Below are 22,881 nucleotides of genomic sequence, written 5' to 3' on the forward strand. Positions count from 1 at the left end.
CAGAGTGAGACCAAAGGCAGCAAAAGAGGTCCAAGGGCTACCTTGCCCATGAGACTCTGCATAACACTCAACTCATAAGGGACAACTGACTCCCTTCTTCACCCCTGTTCAGGCACCATCCCGCCCATCAAGTCTGCACAAGGCGAGGGGGACGATGTGAAGAAGCTGTTCACCATTGGCTGCCCGGTCATCCTGGCCACCCTGGGGGTGGCACTGCTCTTCATCGTTCGCAAAAAGAGGAAAGAAAAGCGGCTGAAGCGACTCCGAGGTGGGCGAGTTTCCTATGGGCTTCCTGGGAGGGAGTGCTGACCCTCAGCCACGCTGGCCACTTTCCACTGGCTCACAGCACCATCTGGACAAGGGAGAGTGCCCGTGTCCCCTTGAAGGGAGAGCTGCCACTCCAGCCTTCTGAAACCCCTTAGTTGTTCACTGCTTCCTCCTCTATGCCCCCAGGACTTTGTGCCTGCCCTCACCAGGGCTGACTTTTAGAGGTACACAGTGGTAAAACCATATTGCTTGTTAAAATATTTAAACATTTCCATGTTGATTGGTAAATAGATGTTGCTCCCTTCTACCCTGGGTGCTCCATTCTCTTATATAGGATCCCCGAGACTCTCCTAGGACCCAGCCACTAAAGAGTAGACCTCCAAGTGGCCTCTAGGACTTTGCTCTGGTTTGACTGAGCTGTTTCCATGCCTTGTCAGGTGCTAAGTATTTTTAATATCATCCCCTGTCCCGACACCTGCTGCCATAGTCTGGCATGAATGGGTCTGATTTACCTTGATTTCCCCAGGACCCACTAGTTGCTTAATAAATGTCTGTTCACACATCTGGAAAACATTTACTGAGTATCTGCTGTATTGTAGATACTGCCAGACATTGGAGGTGTAAAGATGAATGAAGAAGGAACAGCCCATGCCCTTATAGAATTCACAGCCAAGGCACAATAATAGCACAGAAGAGGGAATGACCAAGGCTGCCTAGGGTGTTTGTTTAGGAGTTGGGTAGATGAAAGGATGGTTCAGTGGGTGGTTAATGGTTGTTAAATGGATGGATGGTTGGATGGATGGATGGAAGATTGGATGGTTGATGGATTGACAGTTGAATCGATAGTTGGTTGGATCAATGGAAGGATGGATGGATGGATGGGTGGATACTTGGATGGACAGATGGATGATAAGATGGATAGATGGTTGTATGAATGGATGATTGGATGAATGGTTGAATAGATGGTTGTACAGATGATTAGATGGTTGGATGGGTTGATGGTTGAATGGAGGAATGGTTGGATCAGTGGATGGCTGGCTGGCTGGCTGGACGGATGGGTAGTTGAATGAATGCATGATGTATGGGTGGGATGGATTGACAGGTGGAGAGATCAATAATGAATGGATGCATGAGTGGGTAGATAGATGGTTGAATTCGTTCATGAAGCTAGATTTGATCTAACAGATCATTCTCAGTTATCGGAGGTCTAGTGGATTACCTGGGTCCTTTGCTTCTCCTCTCTCATCAATTCCTAACCTGACAGTCCTGAACCTATTCAAGGCTCCTCTGAGACAAAGCAGTGACCCTCAAATCCATCCATGGACTTTTTTGGGACAGATGTCCTAGAGAAGGAAATGAAACTTCTTGGTTGATGTCATCTGGAGATACCCACTGACCCTCTCTACTTCATTCCCCACTCCCTCCTCTCCCCACCAGATAACTGAGGATAGACCTACCACTGATGCCCGTTTCCAGACTGCTGTGATGTTTTGTTTGATTAGAGTTGATTCAGGAAGCTGATGGAGCACTTTACATACCCTTTGCTTTGGGGAGGATCTCCCTATTAGATAAAAATCTGAGGAAAGGAAAGCAGAACTTAGCCAAATCCTGAACTGGGACCAGTGACACCTTATGTTTTGGACTGTCTCAGAACTCCTTATATTTCTTCCCAGGAGACAAGCCCTGGCCCCATTTTAGGAAGGTCTCCCACCCTGTTCCCCATGCCTCTTCCAATTCTCATCCTTCTCAGACTCCATTCTCACTGAGTCCCCTCTCTCTACTGTTTTGCAGATGCAAAGAGTTTGGCAGAAATGTTAATAAGGTGGGTGTCACATAGCTGCTTCCTCTCTCCTCCCCTCCCCCTTCCTCCCTTCAGGGTACAGGTTTCTAAGACCCCACTGTCCTGCAAAACCCCTCCCCCAACCCGTTATGGCTGCCGAGTCACCCATCTCCAGCCCTTCTCTCCACAGCAAGAACAACCGAAGCTTTGACACCCCCGTGAAGGGGCCACCCCAGGGCCCACGGCTACACATTGACATCCCCAGGGTCCAGCTACTCATCGAGGACAAGGAGGGCATCAAGCAGCTGGGTGAGTGACAGGTGCCAGGAGCTCTCTGTCCTGCTGAGTGTGCTTCCCCAGGCCACGTCCCACGAAGGGCAACCACCAGTCCTCACACAGGGCCCAGGGTTCCAGAAGCAGCCCCGTCAACAACTCAACAACCTAGGAACTCGCTGCAGCTTCTCACAAGGACTAGGTTTCCTCCTCCGTTGATGGGAAGACTTGACCTGACCTTTCTTGGTTTCATTGTTGGATAAAGACAAAGAGAGATTTGGGGAGCAAAGATGGTGCCCAAAGGGAAGGACTGCTGCTGATCGCACTTCTTCCCCCAGGAGATGACAAGGCCACCATCCCTGTGACCGATGCTGAGTTCAGCCAAGCTGTCAACCCTCAGAGTTTCTGCACCGGTGTCTCCTTGCACCACCCAGCCCTCATCCAGAGCACAGGACCCCTCATCGACATGTCTGACATCCGGCCAGGCACCAGTATGCATTATCCCTGGGGAGACAGCCCTCCTCCCACACGGGGTTTCGTGGGCACAGCATAAGACAGAGGTGACATTTTTTTAAAAAAGGAGGGAGGAGCAGTATGGAAGAAGGGAAAGAGCACTGGAATTAGAGTCTAGAGACCTTGATTATAGACTCACTAGCTATGGCCTTGGGCATGTCACTAACCTTATCTCTCTGGGCCTCAGTTTCCTTACCTAGAAGTTTTGAGAGGGTTAGTTGTTCTTTCTCTCCAAGGGCCTTCTGCATCTTCCATTGTGACTCTGGACATAAGCATAGAATACATCCAGGACTGTAGGGAATGAATGGACAGTCATGAGGCAGGAGGAGATGAGGTGACATTCTTCCCAGCCTGAAGGAAAAGACAGAGTGGCAGGGGAGGACTAGGACGCCGCCCAGTCCCCGACACTGCCGCTCTCCTCCTCCACAGATAGCTGTGTGGCCAGGAAAGGCAGCTCGCTCAGCTTTCCCAGGGGAGCTTCTGTGGCTGCTTCTGCCTCCTCCCTTGCTCCTGCTGCCCTTTCTGGTAAATGCCAGCTGCCCAAGCCTGAATGCCTGCAGCTGGAGGGTACTAGCTCTTGCTTCCTCTGTGCAGATCCAGTGTCCAGGAAGAATGTAAAGTCAGCCCACAGCACCCGGAACCGGTACTCAAGCCAGTGGACTCTGACCAAGTGCCAGGCCTCCACACCCGCCCGCACCCTCACCTCCGACTGGCGCACTGTGGGCTCCCAGCATGGTGTCACTGTCACCGAGAGTGACAGCTACAGTGCCAGCCTCTCCCAGGACACAGGTAAGCCCAAGGACCTGCCTTCATTCTGCTCACTCTCCTCCAGCTCTCGCATTATCCATCTCCACCTTTAGTTTTCCCAACTCCTACCTGCCAGCTGTTGGAGTCCAAGGCACAGGTCAATTTCATTTCCAGCTGGTCACTGACTCACTCTGTGGCTATGACAAAAACACTTGACCTAGCAGAGCTCTGCTTGGTCAAGGATTTCATTTTGCTCTCCCAAAAGATGACAGAGAAAATGGTACACGTGACGTTTGTTGGAGAAAAGGCTAAGTGTTGCTCAGAGGATGATGCTTATTTTCAAGAATGAAAGATGTTCTGCCCTTCATGAGGCAGCACATCAAATATCCCACTTCTGCCACCACCACTACCTTCACAGGCGGAGAGCAGGATCTTGTGAGCCTGCTCCACTCCATAGTCAGGCTTTCAGATGGCTGCTGGGCTTATGGGTAGGGGAACTGCTTAGTCTGATCTCATTTACACCCTTTCCCCATAAACCCACATTATTTTTTATCGAGATATAACTGACGTATAACATTTAGTTTCAGGTGTACGACATAATGATCTGATATTTGTAATATATTGCAAAATGATCACCACAGTAAGTCTAGTTAACATCCATCACCATGTATAGTTACAATATTTTTTCTTATAATGAGAACTTTAAAGAACTACTCTCTTAGCAACTTCCAAATATTCAATACAGTGTTATTAACTATAGTTATCATGCTGTACATTACATCCCCATGACTTATTTATAACCGGAAGTTTGTACCTTTTGACCACCTTCACCCATTTTGCCCACCCCCCACCTTTGGCCACCACCAATCTAATTCTCTGTATCAGTGAGCTTGGGGGTTTTGTTTGTTGTTGTTGGGGGTTTTTTAGATTCCACATGTAAGTGAGATCATACAGTGTTTGTCTTTCTCTGTCTGATTTGTTTCACTTAGCATGATGCCCTCAAGGTCCATCCATATCTTCCCAAATGGCAAGATTTCCTTTTTTATGGCTGAGTAATATCTCATTTTGTGTGTGTGTGTGTGTGTGTGTGTGCATGTGTGTGTGTGTGTATATATATATATATCACATATTCTTTATTTACTCATCCACCGATGGACATACAGGTGCTTCCATGTCTTGGCTGTTGTAAATAATGCTGCAATGAATATGGGGGGTGCCACTCATTTCCCCTCAACTCTGTGCCTTCCATCTCCCCAGACAAAGGACGGAACAGCATGGTGTCCACTGAGAGCGCCTCTTCCACCTACGAGGAGCTGGCCCGGGCCTACGAGCATGCCAAGCTGGAGGAGCAACTGCAGCACGCCAAGTTTGAGATCACTGAGTGCTTCATCTCCGACAGCTCCTCTGACCAGATGACCACAGGCACCAATGAGAACGCTGACAGCATGACATCCATGAGCACACCCTCAGAGCCTGGCATCTGCCGCTTCACCGCCTCCCCACCCAAGCCCCAGGATGCCGACCGGGGCAAAAATGTGGCTGTGCCCATCCCTCACCGGGCCAACAAGAGTGAGCGCTCAGACCACCTCCCTTGCTGTGTCCCCTGCCCCCAAACCCCACGAGCCCTGGCTAGACCTAGCCCTAACTGCACCTGGGTCCTGCCAGCCCAGCACGGCTCCTTGGCAGGCGGGGGGTAGTGCAAAGAACAAGGACTTGGGAGCAAGCAGATCAGGGCGCACATCCTGGCTTAACCTCTTAATACTGCTGTGACCTTGGGCAAGTCACTTAACCTCTCTGGCCTTAATTTTCTCATTTGTAAAATGCAACTGATAGCATATACTTTGCATTGTTGTAAGGATCATTAGAAATGATATACGTGCCTGGCACATAGTAGGTTCTCATTAAGTAGTGATCATTCCCTTAGTCTGAAGCTATGCCAGGATGGAAAGAGACTGCTTATGGGGTCAGCTGCCCAATGGCCATTGGTCTCAATACTGTTTGAATTTAATCTAGACCCAAAGGAGCAATCCTGGCAGTTCAGCCCGTGGTGGCCAAAGCTCATGGTGGGCAATGACCTAGCCTGACTGGGAACCATCTGACTCCAGGGGCCTGGCCAGAGCATATGTCCTTCGGGGTCAGCAGGGCAGGTCTAGGATAACCAGGGGGAGGGGGGCAGGGAAGCCCCCCAGCAGACATTAGGGCCACGGGGTGCAAGGCCCAGGCTGTCAAAGTAGGCAATCTGGTCTGCTCAGCACTGGCCTTGCTAAGTGGCCGTGCTGACCTAGGGGCTCAGGGTCATCTAGAGAAGAGCCTGGGGTAACAGAAATTACAAAGATTTAGGAGGCGAGCAGCCCTGAATGACTCCCCCTCCCTGTGTAGCTGTGTGAATTTGGGCAAATTACTTAATCTCTCTGAACCTCAGTTTCCTCACTTGCAAAATGCAGGCAGGTATTAACCTATGCAGGGGGCTGTGGGGACTAAACGAGATGACCTAAGGAAAGTGCCTGGCACAGTGGACGGGAGAGAGGCACGTGCACAGGCGAGGGTGCTCGCAGGGCAGAGGGATCAGCATGTGAGGGTCCTAGAAGCTTGTCCCGTGGAGGCACTTTAAGAAATTAGGAACATTCTGCCTGGAGAAGAGGAGACGAAGGAGAGGGACGGGGAAATGTAGCTGACTTCAGATGTCTGAAAGGCCGTGGTGAGAAAGAGGGGAAAGCCTTGTTCTGGGGGTCCTCAGAGGACAGAATCGGGCTGAACGTGGGGAAGTGACAGGGAGTGACATTCCTCTCCTCCTCGGAGTAAAGAAAAGCTTTCTAGGGAATTCCCTGGCGGTCCAGTGGTTGAGACTTGGCACTTTCACTGCCGTGGACCTGGGTTCGATCCCTGGTCGGGGAACTAAGATCCCGCAAGCCACGCGACATGGCCAAAAAAAAAAAAAAAAATGCTTTCTAACAGCCAGAGCTCTTAGGACATCCCTGTTTAGAAATGAGCTCTTCACCAGCTGAAGCTGATCGGCTATAGTGATCAATTAACAATGGGTATCAATTTACTGAGCATCGCCGTGTGCCAGCCACTGTCCTAAGCGCTTTCCTTACTTTATCTCATTCCCGCCTCACAGTATTCCTGTAGGGAAATATGATTATCCCCATTTCATAGATAAGAAAACTGAGGCTCAGAGAGGCCAAGTAACGCATCTTTCCTTGACTCTTTACTGCCTGTCTGGTGGAGGGACTCCTATGCTAGGTCAGGGAGAAGACTGAGGGGTAGGGGTGGGGAAACAAGCTGGCCGCTGGTTCCAAGAGGCCTCTGGTGCTAACACGCCCTGCTTCCTGCATTCCAGGTGACTACTGTAACGTGCCCCTCTACGCCAAGTCGGAGGCCTTCTTCCGAAAGGCAGACGGGCGGGAGCCCTGCCCCGTGGTCCCGCCCCGCGAGGCCTCCATCAGGAACCTGGCTCGAACCTACCAGCCCCAGGCTCGCCACCTGACCCTGGACCCTGCCAGCAAGCCCTTGGGCCTCCCGCACCCGGGGGCCGCCGCCACAGCCACCTTACCTCAGAGGACTCTAGCCATGCCAGCTCCCCCAGCTGGCACGGCGCCCCCGGCACCCGGTCCCACCCCTGCCGAGCCCCCGGCTGCCCCCAGTGCCGCCCCTCCGGCCCCCAGCACTGAGCCTCCGCGGGCCGGGGGCCCACACACCAAAATGGGGGGCTCCAGGGACTCACTTCTCGAGATGAGCACATCAGGGGTAGGGAGGTCTCAGAAGCAGGGAGCCGGGGCCTACTCCAAATCCTACACCCTGGTGTAGGGACACAACCAGAAGAGTGGCCCTCTGCTTGGACCTGTCTGCACCTCCAGCCGTCACACACCAGCTGGGCTGATTTCCTGCATTATTTATATTAAATTGACAGATGAAAACCGACCAACAAGGGAAAGACAACCCCCAAGTCATGAACGCTTGTACATAGAACTCTTTTGTACAAATGAAACTATTTTCTTCTTCTCCATGAAGCCAGGGCACAAAGAATTTGACAGTGCAAGTCAAATTCCCCACCCCACAAAATATGTGTGGAGAGATATATACATATATATAGAGAGAGGAACACATCGACAAGCTATATATCTATATATTTCTCTCACCTTATTTTGAGACAGAGGCACAAAGGCTCAGCAATTTTTCCCTCCTACTCACCCTCCCTCCAATCTAGGTGGTTTTGACAAAGACCAAAATCCCAGCTCAGAGACACTGCATGCGATTTTACTGTTCCAAGAAAACCAGGAGTTGCTTCAATTTGCAGATGCTCATGTGTTGATACCTTTTTCTATGAAAAAAGACCCAGCGCCGTGTGCAATAAAGGTTATGTTTCTACAGGGTGGCTTTTTTCCCATTTGGCAAGGGCCAGTGGGGAGGCAGGGAGGAGAGGCCCCTGTACCAGGCCGTCTGTCTCTCAGGGAGAGACTTCGAGAAGCCCAGCTTTAGCTCAGCACGTTAAACTTTTAAAAAGGCTTTCCATTAGCCAAGCTGCCTCCTTGAGCACTTCTGTGCTGGGCCCTACAGGGGACCAGCTGTGTGTCTTTGAGAGAGCTCCTAAACCTCTCTGAGCCACAGTTTGCTTATCGGTAAAATGAGGCAACCTTGGCGAGAGCGCTGGGGAGCCGGTATGGGGGTGGAAGGCTGTGTCAACTGGCTTCTCTCCTTTGGGAGAAAGCAGTGTAGCCAGGGGAACAAAGCTACGCTAACCGCTAGTGGGAAGTTGTGTAAGAGATGCCTCTAAACTGGGAAGGGAGGGAGAGATGATATTACCCTGGGGGTCCAGCCAGAGCCTGAAGTTCTGGGCTGACTGTTAGGACAATATTAGGCCAAAGGGAGAAGGAATGAGGTCATCAGAGGTCGGAAATGTGGAAAGGGCTCATGGAGGAGGGGAATGGGTTGCAGCCAGAGAGAATGAGGCAGCGGGCACCTGGTGTCAGAGGAGCTGCAATTAGATTCCAGGTGGAAGGAATCGCACCCACGTGCAGGTACGCAAAGGAGGCGTTTCTGAGAAGAGGGTCAAAGGGCACGTGAGCTGGGCCTCCAAGGACGTGAGGGTTTGGATAGGCAGAGGAGAGGGAAAGATCCAGGAGAATGCAAAAGCCCAGGGGCGTGGAGTTCACGGTGCCCCTCCACGGTGGCCAGGACCCCTGGGTGAAAAGGAAGTGTCCCTCAGAAGTACAAAGGGGGGTCCTGAGCTCAGCACCCAAAGTCGAGACTGAGTTGTGGACCCGGAATCTGGAAGGAAGGTGAGCCTGCTGTTCCCACCACCCCTTCCCCAAAACAGAGAGAAGGAAAAGGGAAGGGGACCCCAGGGCTGGGGAGGGAGGGAAGGAGGAAGGGAAGGTGTGTGCAGGATGTGAGTTGTACCCGTCAGTCTGGGCCACAGGGAAGCCCTCCCTGGCATGCATGACCTTGGATAGAAGCACTTTCCAATAAGCAGCTCATTCCACAAACATTTCCTGAGCCCCAGCGAGTGCGGACACAGGAGCTGCCGCCCATGGGTAACTACATTGCAGGGGGAGAGCTTTTGGCATGAAAGAGGGGAGGGGGCAGAGGTTATGTGCTCCTGGGTGACTCCTAGGCCCTTGGGGAGACTCCCTCTCAGCCGGATGCACCCGGAGAACCTGCTAACGGCATTAGAGGGGAAAAGCCCTCCAGACTCCTTCCATCACTGGAGGACGGGCCACCTCCCCAGGGTTGCATGCGCCACCTGCAGGTCACTTCTCAAACTGCAGGCACAATGATCAAGCCCCGAGTTCTCATCGAAGATTGGCTGAGGCTGATGTAAACTCACGGCAGGCTTGGGAAGTCGGCATCACCATCTCCACTGGGCAGGTGAGAAAGGTGGAACCGTAGAGAGCTGAGTCAGTTATCCAAGGTTAGAGGAGCAGGAAGACATGGAGATGAGGTTCAAACCAAGAGCGTCTGATTCCTTAGCCACTGGGTCATCCTGCCCCATGTTTCACTATTCAGAGGCTGAGTTTCAGTTCTGCCCCGAGGATGATGCACTCCGCCAGCACCAAGTGACCCAGCTGGACTCACTGGCGGGAAGGCAGCCAGTGTGGAACTGTTAGCCATTCAGGGAGGGGAGCCTCTACAACATGCTGAGCTGGATGGAGTGGGCAGCTCTGATGGGCTGACTCTGGCAGGGACAGTAATAGCAGGGGAGGTGTTCGGCTCTGGGGCTCTGTTGGAGAAGGCCTTGGACCAGAGGTAGACCGTGTAGGAGGAAAAGGACTTGAAGAGACAACAGAGCAGTGAAGTACAAGCCAGTTTCACTTGTGCCCAGTTTCTTTAGCTAAACCACAAACCTGCCTGTTTGAACAGTACCCAGAAGCTAGTTCACGGATTAGCTCACCTCCTGCTCACTCACCCCCAGCTCATCATCACTGAACTCTGTATCTGGAGCCGTCATCTTAAGCATTTTCCTGCTCCTTTCCAGATCTCCACCAGACAAGACCACCACGTGTCTCTAGCGTCTTGATACTCAAAGTATGGTCCACAGACCAGCAGCAGCAGCATCACCTAGGAGCTTGTTAGAAATGTGAGTTCCTCACCCCAGGACCACTGGATCAAAATCTGCAGTTTAGCAAAATCCCTAGAGGATTCGTACACACCCTAGAGTTCAAGAAGCCCTCCTCTAGAAAGGCTTCTGAGAGACCATGCCCTTGCTCTCTCCCTTCTGCCAAAAACCAGAGCTAGACCAGTGGATCTTAGCTGCACATCAGATTCACCTGAGAAGCTTGTTAAAAAACAAAGAAGCCCAGATCTCGCCAATCCCAACTGAATCACAATTTGCAGGCATGCAACCCAGGCATTTGTATTTTTTGTATGTGTGGTAAAAGATACACAAAATAACATTTACCGTTTTAACTATTTCTTAAATTTTTTTAACTTTTATTTTATATTAGAGAATAATTGATTTACAATGTTGTGTTAGTTTCTGCTGTACAGCAAAGTGATTCAGTTATACATATACATATATCCATTCTTTTTCAGACTCTTTTACCACATAAATTATTACAGAATATCGAGTAGAGTTCCCTGTGCTGTACAGTACGTCCTTGTTGGTTATCTATTTTATATATAGAAATGTGTGTATGTTAATCCCAAACTCCTGATTAATCCCTCCCCCCACCTTTCCCCTTTGGTAACCATTAGTGTGTTTTTGAAGTCTGTGGGTCTATTTCTGTTTTGTAAATAAGTTCACTTGTATCATTTTTTAGATTCCACATATGAGTGATATCATATGGTATTTGTCTTTCTCTTCCTGACTTACTTCACTTGGTGTGATCATCTCTAGGTCCATCCATGTTGCTGCAAATGGCATGATTGCATTCTTGTTTATGGCTGAGTAATATTCCATTGTATATATGTGCCACATCTTCTTTATCCATTCACCTGTAGGTGGACATTAAGGTTGCTTCCATGTCTTGGCTTATTGTGCACAGTGCTGCAGTGAACATTGGGGTACATGTATCCTTTCAGCTTATGGTTTTCTCTGGATATATGCCCAGGAGTGGGATTGCTGGGTCATATGGTAGTTCTTAAATTTTTCAAGGAACCACCATACTGTTCTCCACAGTTGCTGTACCAGTTTACACTCCCACCAACAGTGTAGGAGGATTCCCCTTTCTCCACACCCTCTCCAGCGTTTATTGTATGTGGACTTTCTGATGATGGCCATTCTGACTGGTGTGAGGTCATACCTCACTGCAGTTTTAATTTGCATTTCTCTAATAATTAGTGATGTTGAGCATCTTTTCATGTACTTTCTGGCCATCTGTATGTCTTCTTTGGAGAAATATCTATTAGGTCTTCTGCCCATGTTTTTATTGGGTTGTTTGTTTTTTTGATATTGAGCTGCATGAGCTGTTTGTTTATTTTGGAAATCAATCCCTTGTCAGTTGCTTCATTTGCAAATATTTTCTCCCATTCTGTGGGTTGTCTTTTCTTTTTGTTTACGGTTTCCTTTGCTATGCAGAAGCTTTTAAGTGTAATTAGGTCCCATGTGTTTATTTTTGTTTATCTTTTCATTATTTAGGAGGTGGATCCCAAAAGGTATTGCTGAAATTTATGTCAGAGTGTTCTGCCTATATTTTCCTCTAAGAGTTTTAGAGTATCCGATCTCACATTTAGTTCTTTAATTTCATTCTTTTACATGTAGCTGTCCAGTTTTCTCAGCACCACTTATTGAAGAGACTGCCTTTTCTCCATCGTATATTCTTGCCTCCTTTGTCATAATAGTTGACCATAGGTGCGTGGGTTTATCTCTGGGCTTTCTATCCTGTTCCAATGATCTATATTTCTGATTTTGTGCCAGTACCATATTGTCTTGATTACTGTAGCTTTGTAGTATAGTCTGAAGTCAGGGAGTCTGACTCCTCCAGCTCCATTTTTCTTTCTCAGGATTGCTTCAGCTATTCAGGGTCTTTTCTGTTTCCATACAAATTTAAAATTTTTTTATTCTAGTTCTGTAAAAAATGCCATTGGTAATTTGACAGGAATTGTATTGAATGTGTAGATTGCCTTGGGTAGTATAGTCATTTTGACAATATTGATTCTTCCAATCCAGGAACATGGTATATCATCTACCCATCTGTTTGTGTCATCTTCGATTTCTTTCGCCAGTGTCTCATAGCTTTCAGAGTACAGATCTTTTGCCTGCTTAGGTAGGTTTATTCCTAGGTATTTTATTTTTTGATGCAATGGTAAATGAGGTTGTTTCCTTAATGTTTTAACCATTTTTAAGTGTGCAATTCAGTAACATTAAGTAGATTCACCTTGTGGTGCAACCATCACCATTATCCATTTCCAGAACTTTTTCATCTTCCCAAACAAAAACTCTGTACCCATTAAACACTAATTCCCCATTTCCCTTTCCCCCAGCCCCTGGCAACCACCATTCTACTTTCTGTCTCTATTAATTGGACTATTCTAGAAGCCTCATGTCAGTGGAATCACAATCACACAGTATTTGTCCTTTCTGTTGGCTTACTTCACTCAGCATGTTTTCAAGGTTCATCCATGTTATGACATGTATCAGAATTTCATTCATTTTTAAGGGTGAATAATATTCCATTGCGTGTATACATCACATTTTTTTAAATCCCATTCACTTATTGATGGACACTTGCGTTCTTTCCTTTTGTTTGTGAATACTGCTGCTATGAGCATTGGTGTATAAGTACCTGTTTGGGTCCCCACTTTCAATTCTTTTAGGTATATAACTAGGAGTGGAATTGTTGGATCAAATGGTAATTTTATGTTTAACTTTTTTTCATGAAGAACATATTTCTTTTTTATTGAGGTATAGTTGACATGTAATATTGTATGTACATGATTTGATATTTGTATACATTGTGAAATGATCACCACAATAAGTCTAGTTAATATCTGTCACCATACATAGTTACCAATTTTTTTCTTGTGACTTTTAAGATCTACTCTTTTAGCAACATTTTGTGTGTGTGTGTGTGTGGTACGTGGGCCTCCCACTGCTGTGGCCCCTCCTGCTGCAGAGCACAGGCTCCGGACATACAGGCCCAGTGGCCACGGCCCACGGGCCCAGCCGCTCCACGGCACACAGGACCCTCCCGGACCGGGGCATGAACCCGCGTCCCCTGCATCGGCAGGCGGACTCCCAACCACTGCGCCACCAGGGAAGCCCTAGCAACTTTTATATATGCAATACAGTATTATTAGCCATAGTTACCATGCTATACATTACATCCCCATGACTTATTTTATAACTGAAGTTTGTACCTTTTGACCCCCTTCATCCATTTAGCCCACTCCACCACCCACCCACCCCCAACCCTGCCTCTGGCAATCACTAATCTGTTCTCTGTATCTATGAGCTTGTAGTTTGGGGGTTTTGTTGTTGTTGTTTTAATATTCCATGTATAAGTGAGATCATGGAATCCCTTGACAGTGATTCAAATACAACAGTATTTGTCTTTCTCTGTCTGACTTATTTCACTCAGCATAATGCCCTCAAGCTCCATTCATATCATCACAAATGGCAAGATTTTATTCTTTTTATGGCTGAATAGTATTCCATTGTATATATATATCATATCTTCTTTATTCTTCATTGATGGACACTTAGGTTGCTTCCATGTCTTGGCTATTGTAAATAATGCTGCAATGAGCATGAGGGTATAGACATCTCTTCGAATTAGTGTTTTTGTTTTCTTTGGATAAATACCCAGAAGTGTAATTCCTGGGTCATGTGATAGTTCAGTTTTTAATTTTTTGAGGAACCTCTGTACAGTTTTCCATAGTGGCTACACCAATTTACAGTGCCACCAACAGTGTACGAGAGTATACTTTTCTCCATATCCTAACCAACACTTGTTATTTCTTTTTGATAATACCGATTCTAACAGGGGTGAGGTGCTCTCATTGTGGTTTTGATTTGCATTTCCCTAATGGTTAATGATGTTGAGCGCCTTTTCATGTACCTTTGGCCACCTGTGTGTCTTGTTTGGAAAAATATTTATTCAGGTTTTCTGTCCATTTTTTAGTCAGATTGGTTTTTTTCTATTAAGTCGTATGAGTACTCTATATATTTTGGATATTAACCCCTTATCAGACATACGATTTGCAAATATTAGCTTCCATTTAGTAGGTTGCCTTTTCATTCTGTTAATGGTCTTCTTTGCTGTGCAGCAGCTTTTTAGTTTGATGAATCCCACCTGTTTATTTTTGCCTTTACTGCCTTTGCTTTTGGAGTCAGATCCAAAATATCATCACCAAAAATGATATCAAGGAGCTTACTGCCTATGTTTTCTTCTAGAAATTTTATGATTTCAGGTCTTACATTCAAGTCTTTAACCCATTTTGAGTTAATTTTTGTGTATGGTGTAAGATAGTGGTCAAGTTTCATTCTTTTGCATGTGGCTGTCCAGTTTATTATAGAGACTGTAATTTCCCCATCATATATTCTTGGCTTCTCTGTTGTAAATTAATTGAGCATATATGTGTGGGCTTATTTCTGGGCTCTCTATTCAATTCCACTGATCTATGTGTCTATTATTATGCCAGTACCATACTGTTTTGATTACTATAGCTTAGTAATATAGTTTGAAACCAGGGAGGATGATGCCTCTAGCTTTGCTGTTCTTTCTCAAGATTGATTTGGCCACTTGACATCTTTTGTGGTTCCACACAAATTTTGGGGTTGTTTGTTCTATTTCTATGAAAAATGACTTTGGAATTTTGTTAGGGATTGCATTGAATCTGTAGAGCGCTTTGGGGATTATTGACATTTTAACAATATTAATTCTTCCAATCTATAAGTACAGAATATTTTTCCACTCATTTGTGTCTTCTTCAATTTCTTTCATGAGTGTCTTATAGTTTTCAGAGTACAGTATTTCACCTCCTTGGCTAAATTTATTCCTAGGGATCTTAGTCTTTTTGATACAATTGTAAATGAGGTTGTCTTCTAATTTCCCTTTCTGATAGTTTGTTATTAGTGTACATAAACATAACAGATTTTGTATATTGATTTTTATACTCTGCAACTTTACTGAATTTGTTTATTCTAACAGTTTTTTTGGTAGAGTCTTTAGGGTTTTCTATATACAATATCATGTCATCTGCAAATAGTGACAGTTTTACTTCTTCCTTTCCAATTTGGATGACTTTTATTTATTTTTCTTGCCTAACTGCTCTGCCTAGGACTTCCATACTATGTTGAATAAAAGTGGTAAGAGTGGACATCCTTGTCTTGTTCCTGATCTTAGAGGAAAAGCTTTCAGCTTTTCACTGTTATGTATGATGTTAATTGTGGGTTTGTCTGTCATATATGGCCTTTACTCTGTTGAGGTACGTTCCCTGTATTCCCACTTGGTTGAGAGTTTTTATCATAAATGAATGTTGGATTTTTGTCAAATGCTTTTTCTGCATCTATTGAGATGATCATATGATTTTTATACTTCATTGTGTTAATGTGGTGTATAATGTTGACTGATTTGCAGGCGTTGAACCATCCTTGCATCCTGAGAATAAATCTAACTTAATCGTGATGTATGATCCTTTTAATGTATTATTGAATTATTTTTGCTAATATTTTGTTGAGAATTTTTGCGTCTATATTCATCAGGGATGTTGGCCTGTAATTTTCTTTTCTTGTGGTGTCCTTGCCTGGTTTTGGCAATGCTGGCCTCATAAAATGAGTTTGGATTTGTTCCCTCCTTTTCTATTTTTTTGGAAGATTTTTGAGAAGGATTGGTATTAATTCTTATTTGAATATTTAGTAGAATTCACGAGTGAACCATCTGGTCCCGGACTTTGGTTTGTGGGAAGCTTTTTAATTGCTGATTCAATCTCCTTACTAGTCATTGGTCTATTCAGATTTTCTGTTTCTCCATGGTTCAGTCTTAGAAGTTTGTATGTTTCTAGGAATCTATGCATTTTGTCTAGGTTGTCCAATTTGGCATGTAATTGTTCATAGTAGTTTCTTAAGATCCTTTCTATTTCTGTAGTATCAGTTGCAATGCCTCCTCTTTCATTTCTTTTTTTTTTCCACACCACCTGGCTTGTGGGACCCTAGTTCCCTAACCAGGGATCAAACCAAAGGTCCCTGCACTGGAAGTGTGGAGTCTTAACACTGGACCCCCAGGGAATTCCCTCCTCCTTCATTTCTGATTGTATCAATTTGAGCCCTCTCTTGTTTTCTGAATGAGTCTAGCCAAAGGTTTATCAATTTTAACTTTTCAGACAACCAGCTCTTAGTTCATTGATTTTTTTTCTATTGTCTTTTTAGTCTCTATTTTATTTACTTCCACTCTGATCTTTATTCCCTTCCTTCTACTAACTTTGGGCTTCATTTGTTCATTATTTAGTTCCTTAAGGTATAAATTTAGGTTGTTTTGAGATTTTTCTTGTTTCCTGAGGTAGGTATTTATAACTATGAACCTCCCTCTTAGAACTGCTTTTGCTGCATCCCACAAATTTTGGTATGTTATATTTCCATTTTCATTTGTCTCAAGCCATTTTTTAATTACTTATTTGATTTTTTCATTGACCCATTTGTTGCTCAGTAGCATGTTGTATAATCTCCACATATTTGTGAATTTTCCAGTTTTCTTCTTGTGACTGATCATTTTTAAGCGTACAGTTCAGTGGCATTAAGTACATTTATGATGTTGTGCAACATCACTATCCATTTCCAGAACTTTTTCATCATCCCAAAGAAAAACTCTATACCCATTAAGCGCTAACTCCCTTTCCCCTCCACCCAGCCTCTGGTAACCACCATTCCACATTCTGTCTCTGTTAATGTGACTAGACTAGGAAACTCATATACGTGAAATCATACAGTATTTGTCTTTTTTGTCTAGGTTTTTTCACTCAGCATAATGTTTTCATGGTTCACCCATGCTGAAGCATGTATTAGAATTTCATTCCTTTTTAAGGCTAAATAATATTCCATTGTGTGTATATATTACACTTTTTGTCCCATTCACTTATTGATGGACATGGGTTGTTTCCTTTTGCAAACTGTGAATATTGCTATTATGAACCCTGCTGCTATGAACATTGGTGTATAAGTAATTGTTTGAATCCCTGCTTTTAATTCTTTTGGGTACACAACTAGGAGTAGAATTTCTGGATCAAATAGTAATTCTATGTTTAACTTTTGAGGAACTGCCCAACTGTTTTCTGCCAGACATCTGTATTTGTAACAAGAAAGATGATACCCAAGCATTTATTCACTCACCAAATAACACTGAAACCCTTCCTATGCCCTGCCACTGAGCTAAGCAGTGGGGATGCAAAGGGCCAGTGGATCTGTTCTTAAGCTCAAGGGGCTCACTGTCTGGTGTGTATCCAAATTGGCAGAGTCCTGAAAATGGAGGCCTGGGGGAACAGAATATGTCAGAGACAGCTAGCTGTCTGCCAAAGCCTCATGCTCCCCTCCACAGTACATAATGGCTGGGAAGTGGCTGCCCTGCAGGTGACTACAGTTCCTAGTCCCCTGACTCCTGGATAGGGTCTAAGACTAAGTTCTGACTGGTGGAATGTGGTAGAATTGATACATGTTATTTTCAGAGCTGGATTAGCCACTCTCCACTTTCTCCAACTGGATGTCAATGCCAAAGGTGAGCTCAGAAGCCACTTACTAAAGATGACAGAGCTTCACTCAGCCTGGGTTCCTATACATCTGTGCAGAGCAGAGGCCCCTCTACCCCTACCAAGGCCAACTGGACTTTCTATGAGGAAAAAAAAAAAGAAACTTGTATTAAGCCACTGAGATTTGGGAGTTTATCTTTACAACAGCTAACAGCATCTTAATTTATGCAGAAGATGAGGAGGAGCTTAGATCTCCATGGAAACCGTCATTTCATAACTCAGGTTCAGGGCATCTCCCCACAGGCCATCTCCCCACATTCACCCACGTCTACGCAGGCGAAGTGTTGGGGAACAGCAACTGATGAGCTCAGAGAGGAGGGTAACTGTGTTTGTAGGAGAGGAGAGTGGGAGGACCAGTCAGGGCTCTGTTCTTCCTTCCAGAACCCATATCTTCTGGGCAGTGGCAGCAATGCTCTCGGGCAGAAGGGGCAACAGCTGCCAGATGTGTATTACCCTGGAGGTGATCCAGGTTTGGTTTTAGTGTCTCTAAGAATCAGTGAATCTCAGGATTCAAACAGGCCTTCAAGGCTACCTAGTTCAGACTTCCGTCCAGATCTTGAATCCCTTCTGCAATTAGCAAGGATCGTCTGTCCTTCATGTGCTTACCTCCTGATAGAGAATGCATCACTTCCCAAGCCAGCACAGTTCACCTTTGGACAGCTCTGCTAGGAAAGTCCCCCTTATACTAAGCTTGATCTGCCCCTCTGACTTTCACCCGAAGTCTTGGTACCACGAAGGGCAGAGAACGGCTCTATCCCTTCGCAGTTATATCCAGGACAGTGCCTGACTTAATAAAAGCATAATATATGTTAGATAGATGGATGACAGGTAAAGAGTGGAAGAAATGGTCAGGGAGTGGAAGACCAGTGAAGACTGAAGCCTCATGAACCTTGATTTTCTCAGCATAGTGTCCCAAGGTACAAGAAAACAATACAATGTAACACACTAATAACTGCTGTTTTTTAAACTTTTTATTTTACATTGGAGTATAGTTGATTAACAATGTTGTGTTAGTTTCAGATGTACAACAAAGTGATTCAGTTATACATATACATGTATCTATTCTTTTTCAAATTCTTTTCCCCATTAGGTTGTTACAGAATATTGAGCAGAGTTCCCTGTGCTATACAGTAGGTCCTTGTTGGTTATCCATTTTAAATATAGCAGTGTGTGTATGTCAATCCTAAACTCCCTAATTATCCCTCCCTACCACCCTCCCCGCTAGGTAACCATAAGTTCATTCTCTAAGTCTGTGAGTCTGTTTCTGTTCTGTAAATAAGTTCATTTGTATCATTTTTTTTAGATTCCACATATAAGCAACATCATATGATATTCCTCTTTATTGAGAGTCTACTGTGTTAAGCACTCTGCTCACCACTTAGCATGGATACTCTCATATCTTTATAATTACCTGTAAGAAAGTATAACTCCTATGAAAACAAAAACACATGTGGTTCAGTCTCAGAGCACTGGTGCTGGTCAAAGAACCTCAGTCCAACAACCAAAGAGTTTTCTGTTTTAGTTTTGATTTGTTTTGTTTTGTTTTTTTGATTCCACGTATAAGTGAGATCATACAGTATTTGTCTTTCTCTGTCTGAGTTATTTCACTTAGCACAATGCCTTCAAGGTCCATCCATGTTGTCACAAATAGCAGGATTTCCTCAATCTTTTATGGCTGAACAGTATTCCATTGTATGTATATACCACAACTTCTTTATGCATTTATCCAACACTCAGGTTGTTTCTATGTCTTTTCTATTATAAATAATGCTGCTTTGAACGTGGGGGTGAGATATCTTTCCAAGTTAGTGTTTTCATTTCCTTTAGAAATATCCCCAGAAGTGGAACTGCTGGATCATACGGTAGTTCTATTTTTAATTTTTTGAGGTTACTGTTTTCCATAGTGGCTGTACCCATTTACAACCCCACTAACAATGCACAAGTGTTCCTTTCTCTCCACATTCTTGCCAGCATTTGTTATCTCTCATCTTTTTGATGATGGCCGTTCTAACAGGCATGAGGTGATATCTCTTTGTGGGTTTGATTTGCATTTCCCTAATGCCTAGTAATGTTGACCATCTTTTCATGTACCACCTGTTGGTCATTTGTATATTTTCCTTTGGAAAAAAAATGTGTCTTCAGGATTTTGCCCATTTTTAATTGGATTATTGGGGGGTTTGCTATTGAGGTGTATAAGTTCTTTAAATATTTTAGATATTAACCCCTTATCAGATATATGATTTACAAATATGTTTTCCCATTCCATAGGTTCTTTTCACTTTATTGTTTCTTTTGCTGTGCAGAAGATTTTTAGTTTGGTGTAGTCCCACTTGTTTATTTTTTTATTTTGTAGCTGTGCTTTAGGTGTCATATCCAAAAAATCATTGCCAAGGCCCATGTCAAGGAGTTTTTTCCTATGTTTTCTTCTAGGAGTTTCATGATCTCAGGTCTTATATTTAAGTCTTTAATCCATTTTGAGTTAATTTTCGTGAGTGGTGTAAGATACGGGTCTAGTTTCATTCTTTTAAATGTGAATATCCAATTTTCCCAGCACCATTTATCGAAGAGATTATCTTTTCTCCAATGAGTATTCTTAGTAAATATTAGTTGACTGTATATGCTTGGGTTTATTTCTGGGTTCTCAATTCTGTTCCACTGACCTGTCTATTTTTATGCCAGTATCATACTGTTTTGATTACTATAGCTTTGTAATACAGCTTGAAATCAGGGAGTATCATGCCTCCAGCTTTATTCTTCTTTCTCAGGATTGTTTTGGCTATTCAGGGTTTTTGTGGTTCCATATAAACGTTAGTGTTGTTTTTCTATTTCTGTAAAAATGTCATTGAAATCTTGATAGTGATTGTATTGAATCTATAGATGGCTTTGGGTAATACTGACATTTTAACTGTAGTCTTCCAATTCATGAACATTTATTTGTGTCTTCCTCAACTTCTTTAATCAATGTCTTGTAGTTTTCAGAATAGAGATCTTTCACCTCCTTAGTTTATCCCTAAGTATTTTATTGGTTTTGTTGGTATTGTATAAATGGATCTTTTCTGTATTTCATTTTCAGATCATTTGTTGTTAGCATATAGAAATACTACTGATTTTTTGTATGCTAATTTTGTATCCTGCAACTTTACTGAAGCCATTGATTAGATCTAATCGTTTTTTGGTGGAGTTTTTATGATTTTCTGTATATAAAATCATGTCATCTACAAATAGAGACAATATTACTTCTTACTTTATAATTCTGGTGCCTTTTATTTCTTTTCTTGCCTGATCACTTCCATTGAATAGGAGTAGTGAGGGTGGGCACTCTTTTCTTAGTCTTGATCTTAGAGGAAAAGCTTTCAACATTTGACCATTGAGTATTAAGTTAGCTTTGAGCTTATCATAAATAGCCTTTATTATGTTGAGGTACATTTCTACTATACCTAATTTGTTTAGAGTTTTTATCATGAATGAATGTTGAATTTTGTCAAATGCTTTTTATGTGTGCATTGAGGAGATCACATGGTTTTTTTTCTTTCATTCTATTAATGTGATACATCACATTTATTGATTTGTATATGTTGAATCATCCTTGCATCCCACGAGTAAATCCCACTTGATCACGGTGGATGATCCTTTTAATGTGCTGCTGAATTCAGTTTGCTAGCATTCTACTGAAATTTTTTGCATCTATATTCATCAGGGTTATTGGCCTGTACTTTTCGTTTCTGGTAGCATCCTTTCCTGGCTTTGATATCAGGGTAACATTGACCTTGTAAAATAAGTTTGGGAGTGTTCCCAACTCTTAATTTTTCTGGAAGAGTTCGAGAAGGATTGTTAATTCTTTAAATGTGTTTAGTAAAATTCACCAGTGAAGCCATCTGGTCCTGGACTTTTCTTCATTGGGAGGTCTTTTTTTTATCACTGATTCAATCTTATCACTAGTAATTGGTCTATTCAGACTTTTTATTTCTTCTTGATTCAGTCTTGCTGGTTTGTATATTTCTAAGAATTCTTCTATATTTCTAAGAATTCTTCTAAGAATTCTTCTAGGTTGTCCAGTTTTTTGGTGTATAGTTATTCATAGTAGCCTCTTAGGATCCTTTGTATTTGTGGGGAATCAGTTGTAATGTCTCCTTTTTCATTTATAATTTTCATTTGGGTCCTCTTTCTTTTTTCCCTGGTTATTCGAGCTAAATGTTTGTTAACTTTGTTTATCTTTCTAAAGAACCAACTCTTAGTTTGGTTAATCTTTTTTTTTTTTTTTTGCGGTACGCGGGCCTCTCACTGTTGTGGCCTCTCCCATTGCGGAGCACAGGCTCCGGACGCGCAGGCTCAGTGGCCATGGCTCACGGGCCCAGCCGCTCCGCAGCATGTGGGATCTTCCCGGACCGGGGCACGAACCCGTGTCCCCTGCATCGGCAGGCGGACTCTCATCCGCTGCGCCACCTGGGAAGCCCTGGTTAATCTTTTCTATTATTTTCCTATCCTCTATTTCATTTATTCCTACTCTAATCTTTACTATTTCCTTCCTTCTGCTAAATTTGGGCTCATTTTTTTTCTTTCTTTGTTTCTTTTCCCCAGCTCCTTAAGGCGTAGAGTTAGGTTGTTTATTTGGGCTCTTTCTTGCTTCTTAATGTAGGCTTTTATTGTTATGAATTTCCTCCTTAGAACTGTTTTTGCTGCGTTCCATAAGTTTTGGTATGTTGTGTTTCTATTTTCATTTATCTCAAGATACTCTATTATTTCCCCTTTAATTTCTTCTTTAATCCATTGGTTGTTCAGAAGTGTTATTTAATTTCCATGTATTTAAGAATTTTCCATTTTTCCTCTTCTTATTGATTTCTAGTTTCATACCATTGTTGTCAGAGAAGATACTTGGTATGATTTCAGTCTCCTTGAATTTTCTAAGACTTGTTTTACAGCCTAATGTACAGTCTATCCTAGAAAATGTTCCATGTGCACTTGAGAAGAATGTATATTCTGCTGTTGTCAGAACATCTGTATATGTCTGTTAGGTTCACTTGGTCTTTAGTCTTGTTCAAACCCACTGTTACTGATTCTGTGTCTGGATGATCTATCCATTGTTGAGAGTGGGGTATTAAAGTCCCCAACTAATATTGTATTGC

The 22,881-nt window shown here is 43.7% G+C and overlaps 1 protein-coding gene across 1 annotated transcript in view; it reads left to right on the top strand.

Annotated features, from left to right (window-relative positions):
* DSCAML1 (DS cell adhesion molecule like 1) overlaps positions 1-7,948 on the top strand; it is a 342,693-nt gene extending 334,745 nt beyond the window's left edge. The window contains exons 27-33 of the mRNA XM_029209546.1: positions 113-268; positions 2,059-2,089; positions 2,238-2,356; positions 2,659-2,811; positions 3,428-3,622; positions 4,838-5,149; positions 6,921-7,948. Coding sequence (XP_029065379.1) covers positions 113-268; positions 2,059-2,089; positions 2,238-2,356; positions 2,659-2,811; positions 3,428-3,622; positions 4,838-5,149; positions 6,921-7,387 — 1,433 coding nt within the window. The 3' untranslated portion in view covers positions 7,388-7,948. The remainder of the gene's footprint in view (positions 1-112; positions 269-2,058; positions 2,090-2,237; positions 2,357-2,658; positions 2,812-3,427; positions 3,623-4,837; positions 5,150-6,920) is intronic.
* Positions 7,949-22,881: the final 14,933 nt, after the last annotated feature.

The sequence above is a fragment of the Monodon monoceros genome, unplaced genomic scaffold, assembly GCF_005190385.1.
Source record: "Monodon monoceros isolate NGI ecotype Baffin Bay Population unplaced genomic scaffold, NGI_Narwhal_1 Super_Scaffold_7, whole genome shotgun sequence".
Taxonomy (NCBI): domain Eukaryota; kingdom Metazoa; phylum Chordata; class Mammalia; order Artiodactyla; family Monodontidae; genus Monodon; species Monodon monoceros.